The sequence below is a fragment of the Malaya genurostris genome, chromosome 1 (genome assembly GCF_030247185.1).
Source record: "Malaya genurostris strain Urasoe2022 chromosome 1, Malgen_1.1, whole genome shotgun sequence".
NCBI classification, from domain to species: domain Eukaryota; kingdom Metazoa; phylum Arthropoda; class Insecta; order Diptera; family Culicidae; genus Malaya; species Malaya genurostris.
Window position 1 is genome coordinate 126,307,485 of NC_080570.1, and position 23,557 is coordinate 126,331,041.

Consider the following 23,557-nt stretch of genomic DNA (forward strand, 5'->3'; position numbering starts at 1 on the left):
TGCACGAACTGTTTGAACTACGGCCATGGAGCGAGGAATTGCCACATGAAAAGTCGGTGCGGGAAATGTGCCGAACCACACAATACCAACGATTGCCTACTAGATGACATCGCTGTAAAATGTGTGAACTGTGATGGCGACCATCCATCTACTAGCAAATCGTGTCCCAAACGTGCTGAGTTCACAAAAATTCGACAACAGGCGTCCCGCAAACAATCAACGCGCAAGAATGTTCCACAGAAGGATGAAGTTAATTTCCCACGGCTCCCACCGAAGAGGGATATTCCGAATTTGCCGCCACTTCCTCGCAGCAATCCAAAGACTTCAGCCGCTGGATCTCAAAAAGAATCTTCCTCAAGAATCCCTCCTGGATGGGGCAATAATCAACCACAAGCAAAGGATGACTCTGGTGATTTATTCTCTGCTGAACAACTGATCGTCATTTTTGAAACAATGACAACAAAACTACGAAACTGCAGAACGCGGTTAGAGCAAATCAACGCCTTAGGCAAATTCATCATCGAATATGCAATATAATGAGTTGGTTATAGTAAATTGGAATGCTTGCTCACTCAGGAGCAAAACTGCTGAATTGTCCGACTTTCTTCAAGAGAAGAATGCCGATATTGCTATTTTAACTGAAACTCATCTTAAACCTGAAATTTCTATTTTTATTTCCAATTACAGGATTCACAGGCTCGACAGGACAACTACCAGAGGAGGAGGAGTTGCCATTGCCGTTAAACGATCCATTCAGCACAGGCTTCTGTCAGCCTTTAAATTGCAACTCATAGAAGCCATCGGAATTGAGATTACAACGACGATGGGACCCATCATCATCATTGCAGCGTACTGCCCCAAACAAACCAATCTTCGAGATGGTACGTGTGCATCATTGAAGCGAGATCTGGCTATGCTCACTCGACGACAGAACAAATTCATCATTGCTGGGGACCTGAACGCACGGCATGAGCTGTGGGGAAACAGAAGACAGAATCGAAACGGATTCGTACTTGCCGAAGATTACGAAGCTGGACAATACAACATCTTCGCTCCGGATCAACCAACGCGACTTTCCAGATCGGGAGTTCATTCCATTTTGGATATATTCATCAGCAACATCGCCATAGACAGCTCTCCGGTTGTCTTCTACGAGCTCTCTTCTGACCACTTTCCAGTAATATTGACGTTGGGATCTTCACCAGAAACAGTGCCTATTCAACCTCGGAGGAACTATTATCGCACCGATTGGGTCCAATTTCAACATATCGCCGACCAACTTATTAATATCGATTTACCACTTGATTCCCCGATGGAAATCGATGCAGCCCTATCTTCCTTCCAGCATTCAATCACAGTCGCTCGTGATAGGACGGTTCCAGTACAACATATGCCGAGTTCCTCTCTTCAAATCGACAGTGTCACCAAGAAACTCATCCGACTTCGGAATATCTACCGGAGGCAGTATCAACGAGCTGGCATTCTAGATAGGAAGACTACTTATAACAACTTAACTAGGATAATCCAGGAAAGGATATCTGAGCTTCGCAACAGGAACTTCCAGCAAAAGCTTCGAGAAATTCTCCCACATTCAAAGCCCTTCTGGTCCTTAACGAAGGTGCTTAAGAAAAAACCGAAGCCTATTCCTCCTCTGATGTCACCCCAGGACGCAGCTGAAGGAATACCTTTAATCACACCAGTAGAGAAGGCAAATGCGCTAGGCCAGCAGTTTGTGTGTTCTCACAATTTAGGACTTAACATTGTTAGTCCATATGAAAGAGCCGTTGCTGATAGCGTAGCTGAGGTTGACCAATCAGACAGCTTGGTTCCTGAGGAAAGTAGAGTCACTGCGAATGAGCTGATGGCTTTTGTGAAAAAATCCAAAAATATGAAGGCCCCCGGTTTCGACAACACATTCAACATTGAGCTGAAACATTTGAGTATTCGCTCATTTGTCTTCTTAGCTAAACTTTTTAACAGGTGCTGGGAGCTTGGTTACTTCCCTTCAATGTGGAAGTTAGCTAAAGTTATCCCAGTTTTGAAACCGGGGAAAGATCCTTCCTTTTCCAAGAGCTATCGGCCCATCAGCTTACTCTCTGCCCTATCCAAGCTGTTTGAAAAGTCAATACAAAGGCGAATTCTTGCTTTCGCAGATGAACAGGACATATTTCTGGAAGAACAGTTTGGGTTCCGGAAAGGAAGATCCACCATCCATCAACTCACAAGGGTTAACAACGTCATCCAGCAAAACAAATCAGTGTCCAAAACGACTGCCATGGCAATATTGGATATTGAAAAGGCATTCGATAATGTGTGGCACGATGGACTGGTGTTCAAACTGCATCGGTATAATTTTCCCATGTATCTTATTAAAATTATCAAAAATTATCTTGCAGATAGAGCATTCCAGGTTTCTCTGAATAATGCACTTTCAGAAAGATTTACTATTCCTGCTGGTGTACCCCAGGGAAGTATCCTAGGTCCCATTCTATACAACATTTTTACATCAGACATCCCACCTCTTCCAGGTGGTGGTATTCTGTCACAATTTGCTGATGATACTGCCATTCTTTACAAAGGTCGTGTCATTAATGCTCTGAAAAATAAACTACAGACAGGTCTGGACGCTTTAACGGAATATTTTACAAGCTGGAAAATTGTGATCAATGCAGCAAAAACTCAGGTCATCTTGTTTCCACACTCAAGATCTCCAAAACTTGTTCCATCAGACGAATGCAGAATACGATTCGGTGATGAGGTCATTCAATGGTCCGATGAAGTTATCTATCTAGGACTCACCTTTGACAGACATCTGATATTCAGGTCACATGTTGACAAAATCGTTCAAAAATGTAGCATACTCATCAGGTCTCTGTATCCGCTGATTTGTGTAACATCTAAACTATGCCTGAAGAATCAGATGGCTGTCTATAAACAAATCATCTACCCCGCAATTGAATACGCAGTCCCTGTTTGGCGGGGTTGTGCACGAACACACAAACTTAGGCTTCAACGCATTCAAAGTAAGATCTTAAAGATGATTCTAAATCTACCCCCTTGGACAAGGACTAGTGAAGTACATGAGATGGCCTCCCTGGATATACTAGAACAAAAATTCGAACAATTCTGCACGAAATTTGAAGAGAGGTGCTCAATCTCTGAAATACAAATAATTCAAAATTTGTACGTATTAGGTTAGGGATAGTTATAAGTAGGTAGACATTTTATAAATAATTAAAATAAATATTATGATTAAACATTAGTATGTAAAACAAGAGTAACTAAAACACCTAATATTAATAACGAATCGTATGAACAACAAAGATGAAAGGCCAAAGGGTCAAAACACTTGTACTGTAAAATGTTGATGAAATACACAAAAATAAGATTAATAAACAGATATTTATGCAAATGCATTTTTCCTACCATTTGCTGAGCATCTGTTCCCGAAACAAGACACACGAGAGCAACATCGTGGACCTGTCGTCTCACTGTTTCCCGTTCTGCGTACAGGAAAGGAATTCTAACAAAGGTGATGTGAAAAATAGCATTTATGTTAAAGCAGCTACTCTGAACGTACGAGACGCCGCCAGCACGCTGAAAGCGAAAACCCGTAGAAAGGCAGCCAAGAAATCCAGCAAGCAGGCCCATTCAAATAGCACTTTTCAGTGCTAAAAATAATCATAAAGAACTAGGGTAAGGGCTCCCTATTTCATCTCATTTGTAAGGACGTCGCCTTCAAACCCCGATTTAGCCACTAAAATCACTGTAACTATTTCATATTACTACTTCATTCGCCTTGCTCCACATTGAAAATTGATTCACATTTCTTGAAAATTCAACTAATATTTATAAAACAGCTAAAAACACTAATGATGTTTTCACTACTCTGCTCCTAATTTCATCTCAATGGATTTTTATCCATCCTATCGTTGATCTTTTATTCATCCTATAAATTTGCAATGGCGACAGCAATCAAAACAAAATATTCCACTATTACACTCTCACCCGCATTCGCATGGCTGCCAGATGGCTGACTAAACGCTGCCAGCTGGAAAAATATGGCTTGCAGACATTCTGGTGACCGACTGCCTTACCGCTGCCAGATATACAACTCAAACGATACAACCGTACCCACCAGGATTTTTCCACATTATTATTATTGGTAAAAAATTTACTAGTAGAATTATCTAATTAATGGGGCAATGGCTTACGGAGATCTAAAGAACTATCTTTTAACATCATTTTATTAGTGAAAACAGATAGAACAGATATAGACTTTCTATGCAAAGTAATACATATTTTCTATGAAAATACCTGGCATCTCTGTGCACAGCCGCAGAAACACACGCACACTTCACAGCGTTATGTTGGCGTATAGAGGAATGAAACCAGTGCTACTAGATTTGCCACAATGGTTATTTCATTAGTATTTAACACGTTCTTTCTAGTAATATTCGAAGCAGAAACAGTTTTATTGAAATATTAATATCAATAATATAATTAAACTAATGTCACGGATACCAAAAACATACTTTTTGATGATAATTTGAAGAAGATAAACAATTTTTGTTTTGTAACATTATGAAATAACTTGGCAACTTTGCAAAACCAAATGAGATGAAAACAAAGCGCAATCAAGTGAACGAAGTGAAAAACTTTCATCTCATATTTTTGAGGACTTTTATTGCTTGTCGGGTAAATTTTGAAGTTTTTAATCGTTAACTAAACAAGTGGCAAGTGAACATAACTAATTATGAAGTCATCCAGCATTCAATGGTAGTGTAATTGTGCTAAATAGTGATCATGTTCTGAGACGAATCGATTAGTAGATATTCAGAAACATGACGAACTGTAAATCTTGAGACGAAAATGTGTCCTAAATTGAAAAGTGAGTTTATTTTATATGAAAAAAAAAACGATCACCGAAGAATTTAAAACCATTTCTTTCAATAGGAAAGTGTGACAATAGCTTTTCAAATCATTTTAAAACATTTCACAGTTTGCTTCCGGTAGGTTGTAAAATATTATTCATGTTCAAAGTTATGAGGTGAAGGGATGAGATGGATATAGGAGCTCAGATGAAATAGGGAGCCGTTGCCCTAGTTGAATTTTGTCGCTTTCCTACCATTTTCCGAGCAACTGTTGCCGAAACAAGGCACACACGAGAAGTTAGATTAATTTGCACCGTCACTAACACATTCAATTACGAACGGCAATGCGAAAGTAGAAGTGATGATGTTGAATACATCTTTATACTAGTATACAAATATGCCGTGGGAAAGAGTTGCCACGTACAGATCAATATGTATTTTTTTTGTCGTGAATTCTTTAGTTTGGGGCGCTTTTTGATCGTGATATCTAACACATTCAATTACGATAGTAACGCTGTCTCGCAATACGAAAAAGAAAATTTTGATTTAGAAACATCTTTATACTAGTATACTTTATACAAATTATTAGAACAAATGTTTCCACTTGATTTGCGCACTCTACTTTCCAGGCGTATCAGAACTGGCTAAATTTAAAGCAATCCTAAATATTTCTTTATCAGTGATGTGGTCGTCCTGAAAAGGACGCGGTTTTCAACTCCTCGACGTTACGGATGGCCAGCTGCAGATGGCGAGGGATGATTTTCGTTTTCTTGTTGTCACGGGCAGCGTTACCGGCAAATTCCAACACTTCCGCAGCCAAGAACTCCATCACTGCCGCCAGATAGACCGATGCACCGGTACCGACACGTTCGGCGTAGTTCCCCTTCCGAGGCAAACGATGGATTCTGCCGCCAACTGGGAACTGCAGACCAGCACGGTTTGAGCTTTGCCTTGCCCTTAACCGTTCCTCCTGTATGCGTGTTTCTGCGTCGAAATCCCACAAGATGCTGTTAAGAGTAGAGATGGGCAATTCGCTCCTGAGCTGTTCCAGTGAATCGAATCTTTAAAGTGAGCTGACAGCTCACAACTCTTTTTAAAAGAACCGCAGCTCACCAGTTCACCGCACTGGTAAGGTGGAAACAAGCTATGAGCTGAACGGATCTTCGGCTCTTGAATAGCGAGTTCTAAATGAGAAGAAATGTGTGCTTTCATTTGTTCTACCAAATGTGCATCTATCCTTTAACAGATTGAATGTGCCATTGTCAATAAGAAATCTTACCTCTCACTCAGTAGGCTAAGGTACATTTAGGGATGCCAACAAATGTGACATAATAATGATTCGCACACAAATTAGTTCGCATAGCATTGTTCTTTGTGCATTGATGATTTCGATCATGCATATGAAAGAAAAACGGAGTAAGAGAAACGGCACAAGAAAAACGGTGCGCTCAAAACGAACCTTCAGTTTAATCTAAATGAGCTGATGAGCTGATGCATTGAATCGATTCACTTTAGTGAGCTGATCGGATCGGAGCTGCTCACCGGTATGAGCGCTCTTTTTTTTTTTGACTAAATTGTATGTTTATTTATTATGAATTTGCGTTTTACATCAATGGTTTACATTACAAGTGTTTCGGTTCATAGTCCTTTCATCTTTGTTTCTCTATCTTAAGTTTTGTCGTGAATACGACTTACTTTACTATGGGGTGCCTTTTCAAAATTTACCCTCTGAGAGAGTGATAAGTTTTTGATCGTGAATATCTCTTGTTGTATCTAACGAATCAACATAATTTTTGCTACATGCCATCGGAAATATGATCACAATTTTATGATAAAATTTTCAGTTGTGTGACATAATCTCAAATAGTTCAAAATTAAACTTTTCTGAAATGTTTGGTATAAACGAGTATCAAAGAGGATAATTCATATGGCGCGTTTGCCTTTCTCGTATTTTGAAAGCTCATAGCTCAGTGATCTGTGGAAGGATTTATATAATCTAACTACCAATAGAATCGAAATTTTTCAACTTAAACGTGTATAGCAAGAGCATTGAAGTATTTCAATAGTACACTATTGAAAAACCTATCTCATTTGACCCATGTCAACACCAGCCAATCAGAACGCGTTCTGAGGAAGAGAAGAAAATAGCTGCTGCTGTACAACAAATCGTTCAAGAAAAATGTTTCCAAAAGTGGTGAATATCGTAGTGAGTTCCTCAATTTGGTCCTTCTGAATGCTAGAAACGAATCCCTACAGCATATTGATAGTCTCTTTCAATAAATTATGCAAATCCGAAATGAAATAATCGACATTGAAATTCTATATGCGGCTATTTTTATAGCCGTTAGGACCGCCCATTAGTGAAAAAGCTACAAACGAAATCACATAAAAGGAAATCTCTTAACAAAAATTGAATCAGTTTGGATTCTATCGCCACTGCGAGCAGATGTGTTTTGTGTCGTCTGCACAGCTAGTTTCGCTTTCGACAAGAGCGATTACGTCACAGCTGCCAGTCATTTCGATGGATGAAAAAGCAACGTTGGAGAGCATTATAAAAAATCAGCCGTTCTAATGGCTCTAAAATTTTTCTAAAGAACTATTAGGATTTGTTTTTCGCAAATCGCAGGTAATTATCCTCAGTTTAGTGCAAATCAAGAACAATTTGGTTAGATTTGTGCACTTTTCGCTGTGTGAAATTCACAGTAATCGAGATCAAGTGAAGCCTTTTTTTGAGAAAAATGTTCCGAGTTTAATATCGTAGAGAATTCCGCAATTTGACCCTTCTGAATGCTGGAAATTAATCCCTACAGCATATTGATAGTTTTTTTCAAAAAATTTTGCAAATCCGAAATGAAATAATCAACATTAAAATTCTGAATGCGGCTATTTTTATAGCCGTTAGGACCGCCCATTAGTGAAAAAGCTACAAACGAAATCAGGTAGAAACAAGACTCTCAACAAAACTTGAATCAGTTTGGATTGTATCGCCACTGCGAGCAGATGTGTTTTGTGTCGTCTGCACGCTTTCGACAAGAGCGATTACGTCACAGCTGCCAGTCATTAGCATTGGGAAAAAAACAACGATGGAGAGCATTGCACAGTATCAGCCGTTCTAATGGCTCTAAAAGTTTTCTAAAGAACTATTAGGATTTGTTGTTCGCAAATCGTAGGGAAATATCCTCAGTTTACGGCAAATCAAGAACAGTTTGCTTAGATTTGTGCACTTTTCGCTGTGTGAAATTCACAGTAATCGAGATCAAGTGAAGCTTTTTTTTGCGAAAAATGTTCCGAGTTTAATATCGTAGAGAATTACGCAATTTGTCCCTTCTGAATGCTGGAAATGAATCCCTACAGCATATTGATAGTTTTTTTTTTCAATAAATTTGCAAATGCGAAATAAAATAATCGACATTAATATTCTGTATGCGACTATTTTTATAGCCGTTAGGACCGCCCATTAGTGAAAATGCTACAAACGAAATCACGTAAAAGAAAGCTCCTAACAAAAATCTAATCAGTTTGGATTCTATCGCCAATGCGAGCAGATGTATTTTGTGCCGTTTGCAAAGCTAGTTTCGCTTCCGATAAGAGTGATTACGTCACAGCTGCCAGTCATTTCGATGGATGAATAAGCATCGTTGGAAAGCATTATAAAAAATCAGCCGTTCTAATGGCTCTAAATGTTTTCTGAAGAACTATTAGGATGTGTTGTTCGCAAATCGAAAGAAAATATCCTCAGTTTAGTGCAAATGTAGAACAGTTTGGTTAGATTCTTGCACTTTTCGCTGTGTGAAATTCACAGTAATCGAGATCAAGTGAAGCCTTCTTTGTTTTTGCGAAAAATGTGGAAAAGGGGAATGCTTGCATAATTCATACAATTGATCAACTATTTGATATTCGGAAGTGTTAAGGAACATGTCATTTGTTTTCGTATTCACGACATCCAGTTATGTCTCTGACATTACCCACCCGCCTTTTTTAATGTTGTTATTCAGTTTATCTTGGATTAGTTTACATTTCAAAATTTTGATTTTGTTTGTTTGAATTATTAAAATACTCCTACCTACTTAATCTATCTTAACCTAAAACATTCAAATTTTGAATTATTGCTATTGCCGAGGCTGAGCACCTCTCTCCAAATTTTATATTTTGTTGTTCGAATCGTTGTTCTAGGGTATCAAGGAAAGCTAGCTCATGCACTTCACTGGTTCTCGTCCAAGGGGGCAGATTCAGGATCATTTTAAGGATTTTGTTTTGAACTCTCTGGAGCCTCAGTCTGTGTGTCCGTGCACAACCCCGCCAAACGGGGACTGCATATTCGATTGCGGGGTAGATGATTTGTTTGTAGACAGCCATCCGATTCTTCAGGCACAGTTTTGATGTTCTACATATCAACGGGTACAGAGACCTGATGAGTATGTTACATTTGGTGATTATTTTTTCAACATGTGACCTGAAGATCAGATGTCTGTCATACGTTAATCCTAGATAGACCACTTCATCGGACCACCGCACGTCAGCGCCACCGAACCGAATTCTGCATTCGTCAGACGGAACAAGTCTAGTCGATCTCGAATGCGGAAACAGGATGACCTGAGTTTTCGCCGCATTGATTACAATTTTCCAGTTCGTGACATATTCATTTAGAGCATCCAGACCCCTCTGCAATTTGTTCTTCAGAATACTGACGACTCGTCCATCATAAAGGATGGCCGTATCGTCAGCAAACTGTGACAAGACACCACCCCCCGGAAGAGGTGGGATGTCTGATGTGAAAATGTTATACAGGATGGGACCCAGGATACTTCCTTGGGGCACACCTGCAGGGATGGAAAATTTGTTCGATTGAACATTTTGCAGAGAAACCTGAAATGCTCTATTTGAGAGATAACTTTTGATGATCTTAATCAGATACATCGGAAAATTGTATCGATGAAGCTTGAACAACAGGCCATCGTGCCACACATTGTCGAACGCTTTCTCGATATCCAAAATCGCCATTGCTGTCGATTTGGATACTGACTTGTTCCGTCGAATGATGTTGGTAACTCTTGTGAGTTGATGAATGGTAGATCTTCCTTTCCGGAACCCAAACTGTTCCTCCAGGAAGACACCATGTTGATCGGCGAATGCGAGAATTCGGCTTTGGATGGATTTTTCGAACAGCTTAGACAGGGCAGAGAGTAAGCTGATGGGTCGATAGCTCTTGGAAAAAGAAGGATCTTTTCCCGGTTTCAGTACTGGGATAACTTTAGCTAACTTCCACATTGAAGGGAAGAAGCCAAGCTCCCAGCACCGGTTAAATATTTTAGCTAGAAAAGCAAATGAGCGAGTGCTCAAATGCTTTAGCTCGATGTTAAAAGTATTGTCGAAACCGGCGGCCTTCATGTTTTTTGATTTTTTCATAAAAGCTATCAGCTCATCGGCAGTAACTCTCATATCCTCAGGTACTAAACTGTCCGATCCATCAATTTCGGCTACGCTGTCGGCTACGGCCCGTTGATGTGGACTAACTATGTTAAGTCCCAAATTGTGGGAACACACAAACTGCCGCCCCAGTTCATTCACTTTCTCTAAAGGTGTTATAAGTATCCCTTCATCTGCGCCCTCAGGCGAAACCAGTGGAGGGATAGGTAGTTTTTTATTTTTAAGCACCTTCGTCATTGACCAGAAGGGCTTAGAATGAGGCGGAATTTGCCTTAGCTTTTGCTGGAATACTTTATTCCGCAAATCAGATAATCTTTCCTTGATAACCCTAGTCAGATTTTGGTAAGCTATTTTCTTGGCACGATCGCCAGTTCGTTGAAATTGTCTCCGGAAGATATTCCGGAGACGGATGATATATTTGGTGGTATTATCTATTTGGAGAGAGGTACTCACCTGATGATGTTCCGCCGAAACCGTCCTGTCCCGAGCGACCACGATAGCTTGATGGATGTTTGATAGTGCTGCGTCGATTTCCACCGGGGTACCAAGTGGCAGATCGACGTCGATGAGTTGGTCGGTGATTTGTTGATATCGTGGCCAGTCGACACGATGGTAGTTCCGGCGATGTTGTATCGGCACTGTCGATGCTGGAGAGTCCAGAGTCAGTACCACCGGATAGTGGTCGGATGAGAGGTCATTGATGGTGACCGGAGGGCTGTCGATGACGATGTTACTGAGGAATATGTCCAAAACGGAATGGACTCCCGATTTGGACAATCTCGTTGGGCAGTCCGGGGCAAGGATGTTGTACTGCCCAGCTTCTTGATGGTCAGCGAGGACGAGCCCGTTCCGGTTCCGCCTTCCATTTCCCCATCTTTCGTGCCTAGCGTTGAAATCTCCGCCGATGATAAATTTGCCATTCCGTCGGGTGACCAATGACAAGTCGTTTTTCAGCATTGCAGCCGTACCATTCCGTGTGCTGGATTGCTTCGAACAGTAGGCTGCAATGATGACAATGGGCCCTCTCGTTGTTTCCATTTCGATCCCGATGGTTTCCAGCAAGCGAAGTTTGAAGGCAGGCAGTATCTTGTACCGAATGCCTCTTTTGATGAGTATGGCCACACCACCTCCCCCAGAAGAGGTGCGATCCATACGTACGATGACATGATCCGGAAGACTAAAGCTGATGTTTGGCTTCAGGTGTGTTTCGGTGACTACTGCAACATCGATGTTTTCGGTATTAAGGAATTCGGCGAATTCCAGTTTCTTGGGACCCAAAGATTGGGCGTTCCAATTAAGGAGCCTTATTGACGAGCTGCCCGTGACGGTAATAAAAAAGCATCATTACTGATACCTGTTCCTGCGCAGTACGACAGGCACGAGTTTGCTTGTCCAATTCCGTAAATAGGAAGGCGAGCTGTTCCATAGAGTAAAGCTGATTACCAGTGGGGGGCTGGTTAACTACTTCAGCATAACTACGGAATCCTGGAGGAACCTGTTGTTGTCCACCAAGGGGAGGAGGTGGAGGAGTGGAAAGAGGTGGTATCGGGTTCAACGGTGGGAAGAACATATCCAGTACTTTCGGTGGCATCTGTTTCTGCTTCTGCTTTGGTTGCTTTTTCTCCATCGCTGCTTTTCTGACTTTTAAGAATTCAGCTCGCTGTGGACACGCTTTGTTGGTCGCGTGATGTTCGCCTCCGCAGTTGGCACATTTGATGGCCGGTTCTCCCATCGGCTCGCATTCCTCGGTTCGGTGTTTTCCGGCACAGGTAGAGCAACGGCTTTGGATGTGGCAGTTTCGTGCGCCGTGACCATATTTAAGGCAATTGGTGCACTGTGTTACCTCACGGTGGACGGGTTTGTATCGTTCCCACTCTACCATGATGTGGAATAGAGCTTTGATGTTCTTCAAATCGCTAATCGTTGTAGAACCTCGTTCAAAATGTACCAGGTAGAGCTGATCCCGGTATTTGACATTTTGGTTATGCCGTTTGATTTTATATACTGCCACTGGCTTCAGTTTGTTATCTGCCAGTTCCTTCTGGAGCTCTTCCAATAACATATCCGGTAGACCACGAAGAACTACCTTGAAAGGTTTACTGGAAGCGATGTCGTGGGTGAAATACTCCAGCTTCATCATCTTCACGTAGTTCTCTACTGAGTTGTAATGCAGTCGAGATGGCACGATGATTTTGTATCCGTTTGAACACATACGGATTGTTGCTTGTAAACCGTTGCTGATCAAACTGTTGAGATCCGTACGAAGGGTAGCAGGAAATCCCTGTATGTAGAAAGGTGGTAGTTTCTCCTTCTTTTCAATTTCCTGAACTTCAAGTCCAGCGAACTTATTTTTGCCTAACAGGCGTTTGGTTGCAGCCGCCTCGTCTCCGCCGGCATCTGGATCATGCTGACGTTTGCCAGCACCTGAGCTGGATTGCCCTTTACTAGAGCCCGCTTTTCCCATTACTTGGGATACCGACGAACTAGCGAACAACGCGTGAAAACTTTCCAAATACTTAACACTTTCAAAAAATGCGTCTTTACTCGGAGAGAGCTAAACACAGAATCGGTATGAGCGCTCTGCTAACTCTCTCTTTTATATCGTCTCACTGTTTCCCGTTCTGCGTAAAGGAAAGGAATTCTTACATATGGGTGGTCCTTACACCATTACCAATAGCAGGTATAAAATAAAATGTGATGTGAGAAATAGCATCATTTAAGTTAAAGCAGCTACTCTGAACGTACGAGACGCCGCCAGCACGCTGAAAGCGAAAACCCGTAGAAAGGCAGCCAAGAAATCCAGCAAGCAGGCCCATTCAAATAGCACTTTTCAGTGCTAAAAATAATCATAAAGAACTAGTTGAATTTTGTCGCTTTCCTACCATTTTCCGAGCAACTGTTGCCGAAACAAGGCACACACGAGAAGTTAGATTAATTTGCACCGTCACTAACACATTCAATTACGAACGGCAATGCGAAAGTAGAAGTGATGATGTTGAATACATCTTTATACTAGTATACAAATATGCCGTGCGAAAGAGTTGCCACGTACAGATCAATATGTATTTTTTGTCGTGAATTCTTTAGGATGGGGCGCTTTTTGGTCGTGATATCTAACACATTCAATTACGACAGTAACGCTGTTTCGCAATACGAAAAAGAAAATTTTGTGTTAGAAACATCTTTATACAAGTATAGTCCAATCAACGTGCGAATGTGTTGGTGTGGCTATTCTCAGCAGTTGAAAGGTTAATGCTAGTGTGAGTATGTCGAAATAACCCAGTGAATTTTGTCGAGCCGCATCGTGTCAATTATTGAAGACATATATGCAATAAAAAACACTGCAATGCCAAGAGAACAGTTGAGAAAGACATAAAATCGTTCATGAAACTGTATATCATGTAATGAAACTGTCTTCTACTTGGTTCATTAGTTCATAGCTTACAAAATTCTATATGCATTTTTCGCAGTGTATGATTATGAGTCTAAAATGTTTTACCTCAGTGTAAAATTGAACCCACAACAAACTTTGACTTCGGTTCGCACACATTCATAATTTCGTATATGAATAGATCTGCGCACTCTGCAGTGGTGTGAGTAACTGAGACGTCAAATTGCTCAATGGGTGTCTCGAAATATGCCGTGCGAAATAAGGTTGCCACATATACAGATTAATCTGTATTTTACTTCTCCTGAACAATACAGACTTAAATGTTGCGAAAAGAAAGTAAATCTTAACACCGTACTCTCTAAGAGAGAAAGAAAGATAAGTTTTTAACTTGAGTAATTAATACATAGTGCTGAACTCCAGCGTTGCCAGGTTGCCAGATTTATCTGGCAAATGCCAGATTTTTCTCGCTTCGCCACACACTCAAACTCACCAGATCTTTTACCAGATTTTCCAAATTTTCCCAGATTTTCCAAATTTTCCTAGATTTTTTCCTAGAGCTCGTAGCTCAGTGGTCTGTGAAAGGATTTATATAATCTAACTACCAATAGAATCGAATTTTTTCAACTTAAACGTGTATAGCAAAATCATTGAAGTATTTCAATAGTACACTATTGAAAAACCTGTCTTATTTGACCCATGTCAACACCAGCCAATCAGAACGCGTTCTGGTTCTGACGAGAAGAACAAAATATCTGCTTTGTTCGACAAAAATGTTCCGAAAAGTGTTGAATATCGCAGTGAGTTCCTCAATTTGGTCCTTCTGAATGCTAGAAACAAATCCCTACAGTATATTAATAGTTTCTTTCAATAAATTATGCAAATCCGAAATGAAATAATCGACATTAAATACAAAATTAAATCAACAAAAATTGGATCAGTTTGGATTCTATCGCCACTGCGAGCAGATGTATTTTGTGTCGTTTGCAAAGCTAGTTTCGCTTCCGACAAGAGCGATTACGTCACAGCTGCGTCATTTGCATTGGTGAAAAAGCATCGGTGGAGAGCATTTCACAAAATCAGCCGTTCTAATGGCTCTAAAAGTTTTCTAAAGAACTAGTAGGATTTCTTGCTCGCAAATCGAAGGGAAATATCCTCAGTTTAGTGCAAATATAGAACTGTTTGATTTGATTTGTGCACTTTTCGCTGTGTGAAATTCACAGTAATCGAGATCAAGTGAAGCCTTCTTTGTTTTTGAGAAAAATGTGGAAAAGAGGAATGCTTGCATAATTCATACAAATGATCAACTAATTGATGTTGGGAAGTGTTTAGGCACATGGCAGTTGTTTTCGTATTCACGACATCCAGTTATGTCTCTGACATTACCCACCCGCCTTTTTTTAAATGTTTTCTGGTGTTGCCGCCTCATCTGGACGTACACTGCGTTCTGTATCATCGGTGTCTCTACGACCACGTTTGAAGTCAGCAAACCAACGTTTTATTGTTGTTTTTGATGGATCGGAGTTTTCCTAACACTTTTCAAGCTATTGCTTCGTTTGAACGGTATTTTTTCCCATCAAGAGTAAGCAGTGTAAAATTAAAACACGAAATTGTTTTTGATCCATTATTCTGAAAATAACAAAAGTAGTGTCACTTTTAGCCCAATAACTCACAAAACTAATGAATAGAATGTCATGAAATTTTAACAGTTGTCTTTTGAAGACGCTAGCGCCATCTATGTGTTAGACCCGGGACTTTTCAGCCCATGTGTTAATTGACACTCTTTTTCTTTGCTGGTTTATGATATGCAGAATTTCGTTGTGTCTTTATCACTTCTCTATTTATTTTTTCAACCTAATGTTGAGATCTTGTATAACAGGGAATAAATCTATTCTCATTCTTTTACATTTGAATGGCTGAAACTTAGTTCGGAAACTCCGTTTAAGTATTTTTGAATGCAAAAAAAGGAGAAAAAAAATATTGATTCGTTTAGAAAAATCTTATTTTTTGCAAAAAAAACGGACAAAAACTCAATCGCTTCTTCCGAAACAAAAGTTTTTATCCGGGTTTGGCATCAAAGTTTTTACCGGCTGCCGACAGATGTTTCCAAACGATTCTTGGCATTCGAAATCGAATTAAGGGTTTTGCTTTCAATGTTTTCATCCGGTTTTTCCCTACAAAAATACTTAAACGGTTTTTCCAAATTAAGTTACACTTATTTCGATCGAATGTGAAATATACATCTTGCATTTTGACCGACTGGAGTTTTTGTATGGAATACTTTGAATATACGAGTTTCACAGAGAATCGAAAGCGACTGTAAGAGAAAATGAAAGCAAGAACATAATTTTGAAACGTCTATTCCGCTTTTGTCGTTGACTGGACTTCAATCTCATTCTCAAAATTTGCAAACAGCGCTGAGAGTGTCATTTATTTTTCGTCATTTTCATATATTTTGAGTCAATGAAACTGACTTTTATTAGCTTTGCAGCAAACTATCGAATAAGGATAACTGAACTCGAAAATGATGATATTTTATCAATTCAAATGGGATTTAGAAGTAATACTACCGATTTCGAAATTCAAAAAAAAAAATTCAATTGTTTTTAAACAATGAAACGATAAGTTGTCTATCAAACCAACAAAATAGTTTTTTTCAAATCGATCATCCAATTACATTATTGTTGTTTCAAACAAATGTTGCTTGTCCGTAAAATTCCGCAGCTTGCAGAAACGCACAAAACTCGTGCCATACAAGTCGTTGATGCTTGATGTGATTGAATCCTGTCTGACGAATGGAACATCCATCTCGGATATCCATATGGAAATAAGAACAAATATTTTTATAACAAAATATTCAAGACGAAAAATCTTCCCCTGTAAATAATAACAAAAACATCCTCTTGTTAAGAGAGGAGAAACATCCCATCACCTCAGTTGTTAGTAACCGTGCAGGTTTTTCAGTAAGGTACGTAACACAGTTGTTACCTTCCACGTGTTTTGTTCCACATCAAATGATAAGTGTTTCAGTTTTCGTATCGTCTGAACGAAAGATGAAAATACCGAAATATGGAAATGAATCATTAAAACATACAAACAATTGACTCAGATTGACAGTCGTAACAGCATGGATCCATCGGCTGTTACGTCTGCTTCCCTGTGCTACACATTTACAATATCTCACCGATATAAATTTTTGGCTGCGGGGACAGTCTTCTATCTACTATGGAATGTCTTTGTGCGAACTGTTGCTGACTGGCGAGAGAGGCCCGGTAGTTGAGTTCCTGGTTGGGCACATCGTGCCCGAGTATGCTGAGGATGAGATTTCGCATTGCCGCCCGGAAATCCTTGAGATGGTAGGCGTACAGTAGCGGGTTGACGGCCGAGTTCAGATGGGACAGGATGATACAGAACAGCATCAGGGTCGGAGGGATTTTGCAATCACGGCAGAACGCCACGATGCAGTTGATGGTGTACAGAGGAATCCAGCAGATCATGAAAAACAGTACGATGATGGACAGGTTCTGGGTGGCTTTGACTTCACGTTTCTGGGCTGCACCCAGCACGCGAAGCATCGTTCCACCGTGGCCGTGACCTGATTTACACCGGTGCGACTTCATGGTTGATATCCGGATGCGACTACTTTCCGACGATCGTCGACTTTCGGAAGAGAACATTCCCGTTGGATTCATCGTAACGATTTGGCGTAACTGAAAGCAGACAAAAGAAAGCTTTGAATTGGACCGACAAAAAACGGCATCACAGATACTTACCTGCTTCACAATGACCCGGTAGATGTGTGCGTAGAAGGCCAACATGATCAGTGCCGGAGTGATGATCGTTGCAAAGTACAAAAACACCAGATAGTCGTAATCCATGACTTTGAGGAAGAGGCAGGTGTCGACTTGGGGCGTTTCGTGCCAGCCAAACAGCGGCAGAAATCCGATGATGGATCCTGCCAACCAGCATAGACTGATAATGACTGTGGAGAAATAGGAAAAGGAGAACCATGAGAATGTAGTTTCTGATATTGTTTATTTCTTCTTGTTCGGAGACAAAATTCTCAACTGTCCAACCGATGAAAGTAATTTATTTAATCTAGTAGGTTAGACACAATTGTACAAAGGCCGTTCCAGAGTACCTAGATTTATGGTACCCGTAAAATCTAGGGCAACGGCTCCCTATTTCATCTGAGCTCCTATTTCCATCTCATCCCTTCACCTCATAACTTTGAATATGAATAATATTTTACAACCAACCGGAAGCAAACTGTGAAAGGTTTTAAAATGATTTGAAAAGCTATTGTCACACTTTCCTATTGAAAGAAATGGTTTTAAATTCTTCGGTGATCGCTTTTTTCATATAAAATAAACTCACTTTTCAATTTAGGACACATTTTCGTCTCAAGATTTACAGTTCGTCATGTTTCTGAATATCTACTAATCGATTCGTCTCAAAACATGATCACTATTTCGCACAATTACACTACCATTGAACGCTGGATGACTTCATAATAAGTTATGTTCACTTGCCACTTGTTTAGTTAACGATTAAAAACTTCAAAAATTACCCGACAAGCAATAAAAGTCCTCAAAAATATGAGATGAAAGTTTTTCACTTCGTTCACTTGATTGCGCTTTGTTTTCATCTCATTTGGTTTTGCAAAGTTGCCAAGTTATTTCATAATGTTACAAAACAAAAATTGTTTATCTTCTTCAAATTATCATCAAAAAGTATGTTTTTGGTATCCGTGACATTAGTTTAATTATATTATTGATATTAATATTTCAATAAAACTGATTCAGCTTCGAATATTACCAGAAAGAGCGTGTTAAATACTAATGAAATAACCATTGTGGCAAATCTAGTAGCACTGGTGTTATTCCGCTATACGCCAACATAACGCTGTGTGTTTCATCGGCTGTGCACAGAAATGCCAGATATTTTCATAGAAAATATGTATTACTTTGCATAGAAAGTCTATATCTGTTCTATCTGTTTTCACTAATAAAATGATGTTAAAAGATAGTTCTTTAGATCTCCGTAAGCCATTGCCCCATTAATTAGATAATTCTACTAGTAAATTTTTTACCAATAATAATAATGTGGAAAAATCCTGGTGGGTACGGTTGTATCGTTTGAGTTGTATATCTGGCAGCGGTGAGGCAGTCGGTCACCAGAATGTCTGCCAGCCATATTTTTCCAGCTGGCAGCGTTTAGTCAGCCATCTGGCAGCCATGCGTATGTGATTGAGAATGTAATAGTGGAATATTTTGTTTTGATTGCTGTCGCCATTGCTAATTTATAGGATGAATAAAAGATCAACGATAGGATGGATAAAAATCCATTGAGATGAAATTAGGAGCAGAGTAGTGAAAACATCATTAGTGTTTTTAGCTGTTTTATAAATATCAGTTCAATTTTCAAGAAATGTGAATCAATTTTCAACGTGGATCAAGGCGAATGAAGCAGTAATATGAAATAGTTACAGTGATTTTAGTGGCTAATTCGGGGTTTGAAGGCGACGTCCTTACAAATGAGAAGAAATAGGGAGCCCTTACCCTACGTGAAACTGAACTGAAAGACAGCACTAGACCGATTAACTTGACATCGGAAATGATTTGGGGTAAAACAGCATAATATGAGTCGTGCGGTCATTGATTCTATTTATAATCTGTTTTTTAACGATTTCTACGTTATATGAATCGATCCAGGATTTTGTTCCGGGAGGGCCCCACAGAGAGGAAGTGGATCTTCCTCCAACTTTGTCAGCGCTCATTCATGATTCAATTATAGACCAAATTGAACAAGTTTGAAAATGATACAAGGCACGATTCACGCGTGATCTGTCAAAAACAGTGTTGCCAAAAAGATAACAGCAAAAAAGTTACCCTTCAGTTTGGAAATTTGGTTGATTATTCGTCGAACAAATGAACAAAATGTAGAACCCAAAGATTTCGAACGAAATTCCTTTACGTTTTCGATCGAATCGTTCGTCGTCAAAGGTTTAGGAGCAAAATTATCCGATAGCGCCCAATCATCAACAAGAAAAATGGGTTAAATTCGGCATGAAAAGCCCAATCCGCAAAGCCCCTCTATTTTAGTAACAATCCGAAACTAGTTTTGATACGACTAAGTTCAAACTACGTTACAACAACAGCACGGACATGTTTTGTATGTTACACTGGTTGAAACAAAGTGACAACAATGTTTCTTTATAACACAATCAGTTTTCAAATGATTATTAAAGTTTCCAAGAACAACATCGTCATTTTAAATACATATTTGATCATAGATATGCATTTATCCAACAAACTAAAAGTTTGGATAAAAAGGACTGATTTGGCATAAGCAGCTTACGTAGTTTACAAATAAAAGCAGTCCGTTTTGCCTTTCTCTATAGAAAGGTATTAGAATTTCTGAATAAACTGACTTTCGGACGGAGCCTCGAAGATCCATAGTGTTATAAGGAGTGTATCGAAAATAAGCTATCCACATACATTTGGGTTGTACGCATGTATTTGTGATGGTTTTTCATGCTCAGATCACAGCATGCTGTGCACTTGGCTGTCATCTTACTTTTGTTTACTTGTTTGTGCGGTTGAAATTCTGCGTTTTCAAAATGTCGCGTATTGAAAAGAAAGTGGAAATTAAAGTACTGGACACATGGCTAAGTGAGAAGGGTATTACTGTGCGAAAATTGGCGAAGCGGTTTGGAATTCATCATGCCAGTGTAAAAACCATCATTAATAAGTTTGGGGAACACTATTCTTTGAATGAGCTACCAGGAAGAGGCAGAAAACCCGGTTCTTCCAACCCGAAACTGGACCAGAAAGTGGTATCTCTAATCATGAAGAACAAATCAGGGTCAATACGTGATTTGGCAAAAGAAGCAGGAACGAGTGTTGGAATGATCTAGCATATAAAGAGGCGAAATCACCTGAAAACCTACAAGTAGCAGACAACCACGAAACAAAGTGTAGAACAGAAGAAGCGAGCAGCATCAAGGGCCCGGGAATTATATTCGCGTTTTTTGCAGTGTCCGGATGCATGCGTTTTGATGGACGATGAGACTTATGTAAAGGAGGACTCAAAAACCCTTCCAGGTCCACAATACTTTACTGTCGTCGTTGAGGAGGATGTGAGCGATGCGGACAGGTAGATTCAAGTGGAGAAATTCGGTCGAAAGGTACTGGTATGGTAAGCAATATGTTCCTGTGGTTTGAAGTCAACCATTTTTTTACACTACCGGAACTATAAATGCACAAATCTATCGATCTGAGTGTCTCCAGAAGAGATTGCTGCCTTTATATAAGAAGCATAGTACACCTCCACTGTTTTGGCCGGATTTAGCATCGGCTAATTGTGCTAAAACCACTCTCAATTGGCTTGTGGAACAGGGTATAAATTTCGTTGAGAAAACTGTCAATCCACCAAATTGCTCTCAGCTTCGACCCATCGAACGTTACTGGGAAATCGTGAAGAGGGTCTTCAAGGCAGCTGGGAACATGCAGGAGTAGAAAAAAATTTGGGCTCGAGTGTCCAAAAAATGCGATGCAACACTTGATCCGGAACTTGATGAAGAGCGTTCCATCAAAAGTTCAAAAATTCGTGAAGGAATAATTTAAATTTCATCCGGTTTTCATTATGCTCAAGTTTATCCTCGTACAATAAAGGATCAATTTTTAGTTTGATCAAAATATCGTTTTTTATCATAATTTGAAAGAAAAATTTGTGGATAGCTTATTTTCGATGCACTCCTTATACTATTTGAATTAGCTCGACGAGATCGGAAAATGTCTGTGTGTGCACTTTTCAGGGTTTTTTTTATCGTTCAATTTTCTCGGAGATGCCTGAGCCGATTTCAACAAGCTTAGCTTTTGTTTGAAAGCCACTATTATACTATTGATCAAGTTCGAAAATCACATGGCTGGCACTTTCGGTTGCGGATAGATAATGGTATAAGTGACATAAGCGACAAAACGAGTTGTTTTTTGTCTTCCTCAATTTTCTTAGAGATGACTTAGCCGATTTTTAATAGTCTATGCTCATTTGGAAGCTACTATTCAATTATGGTCCGAGTTTGACGATCAAATGCTGTCACTTTTGGTTCCGGAAATATATACATAATTGTATGTATAATGGTATAAGTGACGTAAACGACTAACTGCTCATTTTTCATCGGCTGAATTTTCTCGAAGATGACTCAACCAATTGCGATAAACTTATGATTATTTGAAAGTTAACAATGTCGATCAAATTTGGAAGGGATATGGCGAACATTTCCGTTTCAAAAGATGTAATGTTATATGTGACGTAACCGGCAAATCACAGTGTTTTTCAATGCAACATAATTTTTTGGATTCACAACCGAACGAACTTCTAGGCTGCTTCTAGAATACATTGTTTAGCTTCTATACAGCGAGAAAGTTTACGAGGAACCTGTTCTGTATTTTCAAGTTCTCAAAAGTTCCGTATTAAACTTATTTCTTAGTACAGATATTTCATAGTAGTTTATGTTACCAAATATAACAAGTTTGTGAAAAGTTTCCGATGCTTAATTCAAACGTATATTCGATGACAGCTATGTTTTTCACTACTAGTTAAAAAAGGGTTTATTTTACGTTGCGATACCATTATGAACACGTAGGTTTATGTGCAAATCGTTACTGTGAATTGAGGTTGCGGTAACATGAATATAACTAATTGTAACATACAATTTAAGTGCTAATTCAGATGGCTATTGATTGCTTATCGCAACGTGAAGATGACGAAATTGAATTACAAGGTAATAAGTGCAAATTTACGAGAAAATGCGAGCCCGATTTTCTCGAAAATGTTTTAACCGATTTTCACAAACTAAGATGCAAATGAAAGGTCTTGAAATTATTCAAAGAGACCCTGAAAAAATGATCCAGATCTGACTTCCGGTTCCGGTATTACAGCACCATAATTGACAATTTTTCTATTTCAAAAGTATTTTTTCAAAAGTGATGGCAAAACGAGGCGAAAATTTTCATGAAACTTGCTGGTAAATTCATCTAGTTAGTAGATCTTATCAGTTGGTGAATATGAAAACCTACTTTTGGACTACTAGTCCACGGTTTCCGGTTTCGAAAGCAGCGATATTAGTGAAGAAAAATTATACAAAGCGGAAATCACTTTGATTTTTCAGCAGCAGGTTGAACCGACTTTTACAAAACTTCCATTGTCTTAAAAAATGGTGAGAAATTTGATCCAGATCCTACATCTGGTTCCGATATTACGACGATGTAGAACCGGTACCTGCAGATACGGAAAAAAGAAAATACCACCGTGTTTTGCTCGATTTTTACGCGAGAACAAAAAGAGAGCGCAAGCTTACAACGTTTTCAAAACACAACCAAACTCATCGGCTGTGATTACATTGATAATAATAACAAAAATAAAAATCCAATTACAATGCATGTTTCATTATACTGCTTGAAAAGTATTATTAGAGGCAACAGGAGCACAGCTTTTCGTTTGGTTTCATTTTCGTTTAAATGACTCAATACATGTTGGTAAAAATTACGAAACAGATAAGTACGAAATTTTCACAGCAGATTTCACCCTAATTATGAATAACAACGTAGGTAAGCTTAATAACGCTACCAAAATCAAAGGTAGTTATTTAGAATGAGGATGTTTTCAACTATTTGAACTTGTAAGCCTAGTTATTTGATGACCGCAGCAACTTTTGACAACTGGGACGATCTCCAAGGTTCGGCTCTGGAAATAGATTGTCAAAAACCTTATCGGAACTTGCATCGGTTTCTAATGGAACGTTAACGAGAAAGGCATCATTACACCACTAGGTGGAATAAAATAGGTTTTATTTAATTGTTGA

The 23,557-nt window shown here is 39.4% G+C and overlaps 1 protein-coding gene across 2 annotated transcripts in view; it reads right to left on the minus strand.

Moving 5' to 3' along the window:
• The window catches only part of LOC131425725 (uncharacterized), a 122,689-nt gene that overhangs the window by 10,690 nt on the left and 88,442 nt on the right, over positions 1–23,557 (minus strand). For both annotated transcript variants that reach the window (XM_058587823.1, XM_058587822.1), the window contains exons 3-4: positions 17,463–17,671; positions 16,874–17,399 (exon numbers count right to left, since the gene is read on the minus strand). In XM_058587823.1, the coding sequence (XP_058443806.1) occupies positions 16,874–17,399; positions 17,463–17,671 (735 nt within the window). The remainder of the gene's footprint in view (positions 1–16,873; positions 17,400–17,462; positions 17,672–23,557) is intronic.